Source organism: Cygnus atratus, chromosome 1 (genome assembly GCF_013377495.2).
Source record: "Cygnus atratus isolate AKBS03 ecotype Queensland, Australia chromosome 1, CAtr_DNAZoo_HiC_assembly, whole genome shotgun sequence".
Lineage (NCBI taxonomy): Eukaryota > Metazoa > Chordata > Aves > Anseriformes > Anatidae > Cygnus > Cygnus atratus.
Genome location: NC_066362.1, coordinates 108,886,019 through 108,898,338, shown reverse-complemented (window position 1 = coordinate 108,898,338; position 12,320 = coordinate 108,886,019). Strand labels below are relative to the sequence as shown.

The 12,320-nt window shown below is 47.9% G+C and overlaps 1 protein-coding gene across 1 annotated transcript in view; it reads left to right on the top strand.

Moving 5' to 3' along the window:
• The first annotated feature begins 2,615 nt into the window (after positions 1 to 2,615).
• ADAMTS5 (ADAM metallopeptidase with thrombospondin type 1 motif 5) overlaps positions 2,616 to 12,320 on the top strand; it is a 44,478-nt gene continuing 34,773 nt past the window's right edge. The window contains exon 1 of the mRNA XM_035545966.2: positions 2,616 to 3,731. Within this exon, the coding sequence (XP_035401859.1) occupies positions 2,829 to 3,731 (903 nt within the window). The 5' untranslated portion in view covers positions 2,616 to 2,828. The remainder of the gene's footprint in view (positions 3,732 to 12,320) is intronic.

Genomic DNA, 12,320 nt, shown 5'->3' with positions numbered 1-12,320 from the left:
CAGGTCCCACTGAAGTCAATAAAAATTTTGGTGTTGCTGAACACTAGGCTTAAATGAAAACTAAAAGCCATCCAAGAAAAAGTAGAAGACAAATTACAGGTTCTTCTTTTAATCAAAACATGTCTTATTCTTCTGTGTCTTTGCCTCCCTTTAGAGGGAGAGAGAGAAGAGAAAAAGAAAAAAAAGGAGAAAGAGAAAGAAAGAGAATGAAAGAGAGAGAAAGAGAAAGAGAAAGGGAAAGAGAAAGAAAGAGAAAGGGAAAGGGAAAGGGAAAGAAAGAGAAAGGGAAAGGGAAAGGGAAAGGGAAAGGGAAAGGGAAAGGGAAAGGGAAAGGGAAAGGGAAAGGGAAAGGGAAAGGAAAAGGAAAAGGAAAAGGAAAAGGAAAAGGAAAAAAAAGAAAAAGGAAAAGACAAAAATATCTTAACTTTATAACTTTAAAATAACTGAGAAAATGTTTAAATTTGAAAAATGTTGAGTAGCCTTGGATCAATGCCCAAAAAATGTCATGTGACCTTCCTGATATATAACTCAGTTTCGGCATTTACTGACTCCAGTCAAGAACTTTGGTGATGGTAAAATGCTGAAATGCTGAAATGAAAAGAAGTACCAGAAGTCTGAGAAATGAACTTTGTTTGCAGGTATCACTGTTTCCAGAAGAAAAAAAAATGGGAAAAGAAAAAAAGAACACCTGCAAAACTCTGGTGCGTTAAATATTTCATAAGCATAACCCCAGGGTGATCTAATTAAAGATTGGGTGTATGTTAATGTAATCTTTTACCCAGGAATATTATTTTTTGAAACGTTCGTGGCACCAGTAAACCTGTTCTTTGCAGAAGGGCTAGGCTCTGGGGGTGGAGCACCGGGGTGCCACCCCGGCGCACCCCACCACCACGGGCCTGGCCCCGCATCGCCTTGGCCCCGCGCACGTCGGCCCCTTGCAGCTGGAGCCGTCGGGCCGGGGGGCTTTTTGCACACTCGGGCGAGGCTGGGAAGCTGCCTCCCTCTCGGAGTCCCGCAGCTACGGAGCACCTGCTCCCGGCACCCGGCTCGAGGCACAGCAGGAGCCGAGAGCATCCTTGTGCCTGCGGGGGGACAGAGGCACGGAGAGGCACTGGCTGCTGGGGGGGGCACCTCGGCGGGGGTCGTGCACCCACTCCTCTGTCCTGAGCGAGCCGCTGCCCGTCTCCTCTGCCTAGGGGCAGTGCCAGCGTGGGCAGGGCAGATGAAAAAGTCAGCCCGGACGTCTGCCCTTTGTGCTGTCCTGTCGGAGCGCGGAGCCGGGAGAAAGGGGGCAGGGGGGCACGGCGCGAGTGGACGCGTGTGTCAGCCCGCGGGGGATGATCTAAGCATCTGAAGTCATCCGTAAGGTCAAAGCAAGCGCTAACTCTTCCCCGCCCTCTCTCCTCCTCGGGGGCTCGGGGGAAATCACGGTCCGCCCAAACTAGATGACAGCTTGCCGGGACTTAATGACAGCCTGGGCGCAGGGCGAGCCGCGGCCGCGGAGACAAAGGAAGGGGACGACGAAGCTCGGCGCTGCCGCTGGCCCCGGCAAGGTGCGGGAGCAGGGGACGAGCCCGGGGGACCCCCGGACGGCTCCGGCCGCTTCCTGCTCCCCCCCCCCCCCCCCGGCAGCCGGGGGCGAGGCTGGCTCAGCCCCCCCCGGGGCTCCGGACGAGCGGCAGCGCCGGGAGGTAAGCACGGCCCGAGCGCCCCCGGCCAGTTGTGAAATATCAAACCGGCGGGCGCCGCTGCGGCTTTAAAGCGATTCAAAGGAAATCTGGTGTTTTCCGTGCACAAACATTTTCGGTCGCTCGCTCCTGCCCTCCCCGGCTTCCTCCCTCTCGCTCGCTCCCCTGCCGCCCTCTCCCTCGCTCCCTCTCCCTCCTCTTCTCCTCCCCCCGCGGCCCCCCCCCCCCCGCCTTTCCCCCTCCCCTCAAGTTTCTCTCCCTCTGTCTGATTAAATGAGAAGGAAGTGTGGGAGTGGTGGTTTTGAAGCTCTCCCTTTAAGAGGCAGCCTGCAGTGACGAATTGTTGAAATTGCCATTGCAGGATGGCATTCCGCTATAAATTCATTGTTCCACCTCCTCTCATCTTCACATTTCTCTCCCTTCTCCTCTTGTTCACATCGGCAGACTGGGGATAACAACAACAACAACAGAAAAAGATAAAGGGAGGGGGCTCGCACAAAATTCCGGGACGTTTTCCACTTCTTCGGCTTTTTTTTTTTCCTCCTTTTTAACCATCATCTCACCGGAGACGATCGAGACGGCTTTTGCTGCCTGATTTTCTTCTCACCCCTTCTCCTCCTTCTCTTCAAAACAAAAGGGGGCAAAGGAAGGAAAGGGAGCCACCGGAGCCCGAGAAAGTGCCGAGTCGCAGCAGACCTGCCCCCTGCCCCTGCCGCTGCTGCTGCTGCTGCTGATGATGATGATGATGGTGATGATCCAGTGACTACAGCTGAGAAGTGCAAGAGGAGTGGGAAGTGCTCAAACTTCTCCGCTTGCCGGCTCCGAGCCTCCTCTCCTCCTTTTCCTCTCTCCCCCCCTCTGCCTGCCCACCAGCAGCGATTTGGGATTTTCGCCTCTCTCTCTCCTTCCATGTGCTCCCGGCTCTTCCCTGCAGAGAAACACAAAGTTCACACGCGAGCGGCTTTTGTTGACATCCTTACCTCTCCCACTCACACTTGACTCGCGCTCGGGAGGGACAACTCGCCTCTTCTCTCTCTCTCCTCTCCCTCTCCCCCTCTCCCTCCTTCTCCCCTTCTCCCTCCTTCTCCCCCCGTTCCTGTTATCGCCACCGCTGCTCGCTCCGCCGCCGCCGAGCCAGGCATGCTGCGGGGGCTGCTCTCCCTGCTGCTGGCCGCCCAGCTGCACCTCGCCGCGGCCCAGCCGCCGGCACCTGCCGCCGGAGCCCGGCCGCCTCCGCCGCCTCCCCCGTCCCGTCGTGGCCCTCCCCCGGGGCCGCCCCGCGGGGCCAGCGGCGTCGTGCGGCGCCTCGACCCGACCTACGCGGGGGGCGGCAGGGCGGGCTACGTCCTCTACGCCGGCGGCCGCCGCTTCCTCCTCGACCTGGAGCGCGATGAGGCGCTGGGGCCGCGGGACGGGGCCCCGGCGCGCTGCTCCTACCGCGGCACGGTGGACGGCAGCCCCCGCTCCCTCGCCGTCTTCAACCTCTGCGGCGGCCTCGACGGCTACTTCGCCGTGGGGCGCGCCCGCTACACCGTGAGGCCGGCGCGGCGCGGCGGGGAGGCGGCCGGCATCTACGGGGAGGGCCCGGCCCGCGTCCCCCACCTCTTCCGCAGGGACCGCTTCAGCTTCCAGGCGCTGCCCGCCCGCCACAGCTGCGGCACCCGCGACGCGATGGCTGTCGAGGGGGCGGCGGGGGGCGGCCGGAGGCGGCGGCGGCGCCGCTCCGTCTCCCGGGCCCGGCAGGTGGAGCTGCTGCTGGTGGCCGACGCCTCGATGGCGCGCAAGTACGGCAAGGGGCTGCAGCACTACCTGCTCACCCTGGCCTCCATCGCCTCCCGGCTGTACGCGCACGCCAGCCTGGAGAACCACGTGCGGCTGGCCGTGGTGAAGGTGGTGGTCCTGGGCGAGAAGGAGAAAGGGCTGGAGGTCAACCGGAACGCCGCCACCACCCTCAAGAACTTCTGCAAGTGGCAGCACCAGCACAACCGCCTCGACGACGACCACGATGAGCACTACGATGCCGCCATCCTCTTCACACGCGAGGTAGGTGAACCTCAACAGCACGACATCTCCGATGGGGTGCCCCGACAGCTGCTCGCCATCCCACAGGTGTCTTGGGATGCTTGCAGCGGAGTCCTTGGTCTCTCCCATGTCTGGAGGGCTACCTTGGAGCCACACCACCATGCCTCACCTGGTGGTTGCCTTCCCACTCATGCCCTTGGCCTTTTGGTCCCTGTGTGACCAGCACCCAAGTGTACCACTGCCAGGGATGGATGAAGTGGGACCAGATACCTGGCACGTTGAGGCCATGTCTGTGCGTGTGCCCTCCCCTGCAAGGTTGTCCGCACCGCGGTTCTGCGGTCATCCATGTCAGTGTGGTGTTGGGACTTCTGCCAGGGTGGGGAGGTGGCAACCTGTCTGATCAGGGGGCTTGGCTGGCGCCATCCAACATAACCCCGCTTGAGAGATGACAGCGTGTCCTTCCCTAACAGGCTTTTCACACCCTTTCTCTGGGAGGTGGTCTGCGCAAGGGGCTGGCAGCGCTCCCTGCCCTGTGTCAGTCCCCACACGAACCCATTCTGCTGTTAGCAAAACTGGTGCGGAACACCTTAAAAGTACACGCGACTTCCTCACTGAGTGGGTCAACACGCTATTTCCAGCATGAAAGGGTAGCTCCGCTGCAGTGGAAGCCAGCAGCGCTTGTGGTTCGAGGCTGGGACGTAAATGCAAACCGCAGGTAAACAGAGCTGGAGAAGTCAAGTGAGTTGGGCTGCTGTTGAGGGGATGCAGCCTCTTTCCTGTTCCTCAAGTGAGAAGTGGGTGTCCTGAGCAGCTGCGGGTCACATCCTACCAGTCACCCACGTGGAGCTGTGCCTTGCTCCCTGCCCGGTTGCTAATTAACTGCATTGCCAGAGGTCATTAAGGGACATTGCTGTAGTAGACATGTGGTAGAGTTTATGCAATGAAGTTCTTCTGTAAGAATATTCCCTCAGCGGTCTGGGTTTGGTGTTTTCTTTTTTTATTTTTTTCTTCCCCAAGTACGAAAAAAATAACTGCATGACTTTCCGTTAGTTCGAGCTCTCCTGCTTTTCTACATCACAGGAGCCTGCCAAAAAGGATGCCTTGGATGGTTTGTGGAAGAAGTTGCTCCAGAAGTGGGGAAAAAAAGTGCCTGGCTTGCTTTTATAGCTGTAAATAGTTGAAACATTAGGTTCTGTGTCAGTCAGGCATCAACTTGTGCAACAGGAGCCTTTTTTTGGCAGTTTAAAACCCATCAGTTCAATTTGCAAGCTTTTGGTTTTTTTTTATCTTTACAATCTGAATGAAAGCAGGCTACCTAGGATGGGTCATACTGTTCTTATTTTTTGCTATAAACATCCTTTCTAATGGGTTATTAATTAAGCTTGGGCCAGAATCCATCACTCTTTCACTAAGGGGTGCGTTTCCCTGCCAGTATTCCAATTTGTTTCCCTGAGTTTTCTTGTGATTCAGAAACTCTTAGGGTAGCAGACTGTCAATCCTAACGTTAATTATTTAACTTAGTTGGATTAATGTAGGATGTGGCTTTAAAGTGCACTTGCTTTACAGGTACTTATTTGTAATTCTTTGGATGGACGCCCTCACACCAGAGTAAGAGTGTGCTGATCAGTAATCCACTTTCAAAGACTCCAGAGTAATGCATCTTTCACGCGTAGAGTTACTTCTTTTCGATGCATGTAGTACGTAAACTAAATGTTGCAGTGCCTGTGATCACCTTCCCCTCTTAAGATGCAAATACCATTTCTATTGTTGCTTAGGGACATAAGTACATTGGAAGAGAAAATCACAGGCCTCAGTTTGCCTGGCTTACGTTTTAATGCATCTAACAGTGCAATCCAGTCTAACTTAATCTGTTTTAATGATTAGCTGCGTGCACAGGGACATTGTTTGGCATAGTATTTCAGTATTTGGCTCAATGAAACTACAGGACTATAGTTTCTCTCTACATGTTTTCATGATGTTCTTTGTAGGGAGTCCACGCGATTGTTATATGCTTACAGTCAAAATGTCAACATGAAGCTATCTGCTCTTCCTGGAATGTAAACAAGAAAAGGGTTAAGGAATGAGAAAGGAGCAGAGATGTTTCCCGTAGAAAACAGCCACACTTTGAGCTAAAGCGAGATTTTTTCCAGTTTAGCTTTTCAATCAGAGTGGCAGCAATTGGCAGGAGGATCCAACTTTTACAACTATGTTTTGAATGTATGAAGTGCATTGCTTAGCTACGAGACGCCAAGCCATGGCTGCGTGTTTTGATGGGCTGTGAATACCATCATGCTAATTTTTGAACATCCAGATGTCTTCCTCTAAATGGCTTGTTTTTCAGGCACGGAGTAAATGTGTGAGGTACATTTTCCATCTTTGTTTACTAACTGAGGCCACCTCGAACTTTGTGTCTCTGCGTCAACAGAATAATATTTGCAAATCATTTGTCAGTCGAACATGTGTCCTCAGCTGTATGCAACTGTTTATGAGGAGCTAGAACCTGAGTTATGCATGCCTGTTTCTGTACAAGTCTCTAATATAATAATTATCTTTATCCTGTATTGACATTGACTTGGGTGTTATTTTGACATCAAAAGAGGCTCACTCACAATTCAGCACCATCGCTTCCTCCTCTTCTGTTGTCATTACTTGTTTAAAGATAAATGAATAACCATTGATAGGCTAAGAATGCTGGCAGCTCTCCCTTATTATAAAATTTGTGGTACTAGTGGTACCACAGTACTAGTGGTTCAAATCATTATCGTCATCATTCATACTAGAAATATTTCCCATGGAAAAAGATTTTTAGAGGGAGATTTACTCATTCTGGATTAAAACGTCTATTCACTTTTGGTCATAATTTAATCTGAAAAGTGTTTTAAAGCACTCACGCTGCAGAGTATAATAAATAGTAAATAAACATGAGCATGAGTTCAGTTTTGGGTGATACAGGTGACTTGTGTTAAAACTAAGGTAATGCTCTATATTGCTATCAGTGGGGGCACAGACCATGTACTTGTATCCATTAGCTGCAGTGAATCCCACATTTACTCTGTAACAACCAGAAAACTACAGTAACGTCTGGTCATTATTATCACCTGTATAGGAGACTGCAAAACTTCAGTGGATGCAGAAATTATCTATTACTCAATATTGCAGAAACTCAGTCGGGCTCCACAGTGATTATTTTAAATTCCCCATATCTAAGTTTCCCAATCTGTTATTTTGACCCAGTATGTCCTGTATCAAGCAGAACGGGGGTCTGACTTCTCAGTACTGAAATATAACAGAAAGGTAGTATGAGAGCCCTCATTAGGGCCGTATGGCCTTAACAGCCTTAGAGAATACATGGAGCCCCTGCTGTTCAACTACCTCGTGGTTGAGTCCTTGGCAGGAGCTGTAAGTCCATAGGGCACGTGGATCCTCAGAGAATCCTCCACAGAATACACAGATGCAAGGGTTCAGTCATCTGGAGGACAGGCGAATCCTGTGCCCTGTGTGGCAGTAGAGAAGCGGCTGCATGGTGGGAAGGAAGAAGAGCTTGTAAACCCCTGTTCCCCTAGAGATTAGCTCACGTTGTTCTCCATGTCAGTGAAGTCAACAGCAAATTTCATCTGCTTTGGACTCCTTTATTGTCAACAGTTCTCTGAAGTTGGAAACAGGTTATCCTCAGTCTTCAGGTCTTTACCAATGCAGAAAATACGTGCCAGATTATTTGTCACAGTACAAAAACATATTAGTTGTGACTTGCAAACTGCACTTGAACTCCAACTGTTCTTTTCTGAGGTCCAGCCTGCTCTGTAATTATCCTCTAGAATTCTTCCAATCTATTTCATTAGTGACTCTTAGTTAAATTTCAAGTGAACTATTGAGTGCCCTTGGACAAAATCCAGTTCTCTTCCTTTCCTTTTCCCCCAACTCTGAATCATGTGAAAATTAAAACACATATTTCTCACAGTAGATACAGGCAACGAGAAAGAATACTTTCCTAAGTGCTTGCAAGTATCATCTGTGACAGTGCCATCAAGCCTGGCTCTAACACAAAGTTCATACTAGAGCCAAAGGCCACTGTCCTGCCTTTTTCCACACAGTAATTACATGGGTCCTGTGTGTGTGATTTAGTTTAACTGTCAATCGGACAGTGCTGTTGAAGTTTAACAGCAAGCTTTGGATTATCTCAACTCAATAGATAATAATTTCTTTGAGTGGAGCACATGCTTTCTTTGGCTCTGTTTTTTTTTTTTTTTTTCTTTATTATCATCCCTTCACAATTATTATCCTGTATTAGTAAAATAGGTCACCGTACCAATTGTCAATAGAACATATTTCACTAATGATTATTTTTATTGCTTTGAGGAAATTATAATGTGATATCGATCAGTTTTGTAGGTTTTTCACCAGTTTTGTTGCAAATCCATTACTTTTAGATAATGTCCCACGGAAAAATAAGGTGGGCCATTTTATTTGTGTGGGAGAAGTAGGATGATTAGCGCCAACCTACAGAAATTGTGTGGAGTTTCTGCGCTAAAGATTTATGGGACAGGAAAGCTAAATCAAATACCAATCACCTGTTTCACATCTGAAATTGTCTTTGCCCTTCCCCTCCCCATGTAAAGTGCAAAAGCTTTCTGTGCTTTTTGTCAATATATTAAAATAATCTGTGCTTTACATAATGCTACTGCATTTTCTTTATATGCTGTAGGAATAAAAGTAGTTTTGTTACTTTGTCCATTCAGAGCACAAAGACTTAGTCCAGTTTAGGCCATTTCTAATACTTCACTGCAGGGTGTCCTGGGATGGCAAGGGAAGAGTAAGAACATGTCTAAATTACCAGTAGGTCTCAACAGGACATCACAGATACCTTGTATTTTCTTGAATTTCTCCTCACCTAGAATTCAGAAAGACTACTCAGTATTCAAATACGCCAAGCTTATTCCTGTCTTTAACTCAGTAACCTGAAAGGGGGATGACTTCAGTTTTTAAGTTAAACTACTGAAGGAAAATATATAATTTTTAGTTTGTTAAGTATGGCAGTTATCGCCACTCCTGTGTTCCCCAAAAGTTAGCCAGGCTTCATTCTCTCCACTCAAAATACATCAGGGGATGACAAAGCAGTGTCTCAGCGGGTCTGACTGGGGTGGGTCTGACTGCTTCACAGCGATGGCCAGGCCTGCTCCCTTATGCCCCTACCTGGACGTCCGCATCAGCCAGACCCCGCAGTTTCTCAGGAGGAGGACTTCTTACAGCAGGCTTCCTCCAGAACAGCGTTGAACCATTTGGGCTTGTAAAGTCTGTCTTTTTAAGTGTCATAGTATCAGTTGAAGGGTAAAATAGACCGTTCCCTAAGTACTTTGTTTACCAGTTAGCCCATGTTTCCAGTATACCGTTAGTGGTCTGTCGATTTCAGTCTTGCACTCCTTTTGCCTTCCAGACATCATGCTCTCCTGGGGTGATACTGGTAATCCTTTCTGTTTGGACGAGCCTTAGTCTTTCTACTATCTTCTGTTTATTAAGATTTGTCTCCAAATGTGCTGTTCCCTGTTGCCGCAACGTTAATAAACTTTCACCCACTTTCCGGGGTTGAGCGCGGGAGGACGGATTTGTGGGTCCCGAGTTCAGAGCGACCCCACCCTCCTTTTATAGGCCTGCAGTGAGAACACTTGTGCAGGAAGTTGGAAAGTCATGTTTAATTCCTTCCTCTGCCTGAGGGATTTTAGGTCTGTATCGCCCACCTCCCAGGAGAGGTCCTTAACCAGTAGGTTGTAAGCTGTTCCAGGTGTTAAGGAAACTTTCCACCCCTCTGACCAAAGCTATGTCACTGTTTAGCAAGTAATTCAAGATACATGTGGTGGAAAGGAGAGAAATCATGACCTGAAGCTGCCGATTGGAGTGCACTGCTTCGAGCAAGAAGGCATGTGTTCCCAAAGGGTAGGGAAGACTGTTTCTGCAATTTACTGAAGGGCTGTTGAATGTAAATTACAGAAGTAGTCTGAGGAACAGGGACCAAAAATGAGGTCCCTCCATCAAGTGCTGGAAGCACTAACTGCAGTCTGGGCTACGGAAACCTTCGGCACGTGGGCTGCAACAGGAGGATCCCCGACTCCCCGCATGCACAGACGCATGCATGACTTCATTGCAGACCATAGTCTGGTGGTTAGGGCACTTTTCTAAGAAACATGCTTCTAAGTGTCCTCATCCCTCAGAGGAATTTGAAGCTGAATCTTTTGGGGCAAAGTCTTTAATTGCTGGGCCATCGTAATGAAAGCAGAAAAACAAGCAAGCAAACAAACACAGAGATATAAAAGCTTTTAGCTGTGATTTAAAAGAAGATGATGTGGAACTGTGTCCAATAATCCCATCTCATAGATACAGTCTGAGAGCATCTGTAGGCTGGGGTTCCCACAAAAGACAAAGGTTGAGAAACACTAAGTATCTGCGCTTTAGTATAAGCTAAGTGCTAAGCTGCTCAGGACTGTAAAACTGTGGTACTTTGAGGCCCCTAAGGTCACAAGCTACAAGCCCCATGAAGGATAGGGAACTCAAAGACCAGGGGACACATGAGCCAGTTTTGTTCTTCTGCACTTACATTCCACCAAACTGTTTGCATTGGTGCTTAAATACTGTTTTGGATCCAGTCCACAGGCTCTGGTCTAATATCAGGTTCCACTACCGTTTATTCTCATTTTAAGGCTACTGCACAAATGAAAGAATTTCAGGTGTAATAAATGAGCTGTTTCAGCAGGGAGCCACGACAGTTATCTTCATTCACAACAATGCCACGTATACTTGGCTAACAGCCAGCTGTTCTTGATGTACTTACAAATGCCAAGAGAACTTGGCCTCTAATAGGCTGTCTAATTAACTACTAGTCTTATGATGTACAGCTCATTTTTCCTAAGTCATTCATTTGCCAAAGCTTAAGGCTTAACATCTATTGTCTCCCGTGTAGCAAATGCATTTCCTATTCATTCTTCTATTTTGAAACTACTGTAATCTAGATCAAAAGCCAGACTGCATTCCTTCTTTAGAAATATCAAGAAACACTTATTCTTAGAAGTTTCTGCTGCTGTTTGGGGGCAATTAAATGAGTATTCAAATCTGAACGAGCAACCAACTTTTTAAATGGAAGCTACACACCATGGAGAAATAATTGTTCAAAACTGATTTTAAGCATCATGTGACTCCCTGCTGTCCTAGTGCTTTAGCTGGAGTTTGAAAAATTAAAGAGATGCACACGGATTTTCTTAGATTATATCAATATATCAGGGCCTGTTTTTGAGAAATTGTTTTAAAGGGAAATGAGATGTTTTTAAAGGGAAATGTCCCAGAAACTACTTTAGAAGAATCTGAAACTGCTTTCCAAAACTGTCCAGGAAAACTAAAAATGCAGATATTGATTCTGTTAACAGGTCATCTGTGATGTCAAGGAGGTGTAAGTCAAAAGAAACTTTGCCATAAAGATCTAAATGAGTGGAAGTGTAAACAGGTGTGATTTTCCATCAGAAAAAAAACATGCTCTTGGGAAAGACTATGTAACTGGGGAATGAGTTAGGAAAGAAAAGACCCAATAGTAGAATTTTCAGAATATTTGTCTCAGAGGTGCCACTTGATACACTTTAATTGCCTGTGTACTATGTACCATGGGATGTTATGAGAAGAAATATAGTAGAGTTCAAATCATACAGAGGCAGGAGAAATAACGAATAAGTGAGACTGTGAGTTGAGAACACAGTGGAGCCAAGTCCCGGATAATCTGCCTGATTATTGACAATGTCAGCATTAGTTTAAAAAGTTCATCTCGTGCAGTCACTGACTGACATCTGCAATCAAAACCAGAAGGCTCTGTGCATGTTCTCTGTTCAGAGTTTAGTCACACTGCTCTGCTAGCAGATGGGCAACCTGTAGACATCCCTCCAGTAACGACTTCATGCAAAGAAGCTAACACCAGAAAATATTTCCTGTCCCTGTTTCCAAGACCCTTTACGATGTTGCTCCACCGCTGCCCAGCTGGAATTCAGTAGCTGGCTGCAGGACTACCCACGCCGTCTTGCTCAGCAGTCCAGATGTGGTCACTTAGCTGGCTGAAGGAAATGCAGTTTTACTCAATCAGCCCACAGCTTTCTGTGCACAGTGAAGTTGTTCTCCTCTCTTCTCCCTTATGGGATCTCTGGTCCCACACCACCGCCTTCCCGCTATCTGAGGACAACCATTTTCCAGCTGCCCATGGGATGTTGCAGGAGCTAGGTAATAGGTGGGATATTCTAGGAGTGACCATTAACTAATAAACTCCATCAAGAAATTCACTTTATCTGACCTGAAGTTCAATTATATCTAAAGAAAGCATAAAGCCTGCTTTGTTATGTCTAGACAACTATTACACAAATGAGCTTGAAAGTTACGAGTAAGATGTTGAGATGTTTATATATGTGTCACACTCTGGGAAGTTATGGAAATGGAGGAACAGCAGTTTGATGAAGTGACTGGGCATGCAATATAGTGTAATGTCAGTAACACATAACATATGAAAAGTAACTGAACATTGTTATTTCCTTTTGTGGTTGCAAATGTGCAAAGCTATTTTTTTGATGTCTAAAGAAGGTGGCACAATAC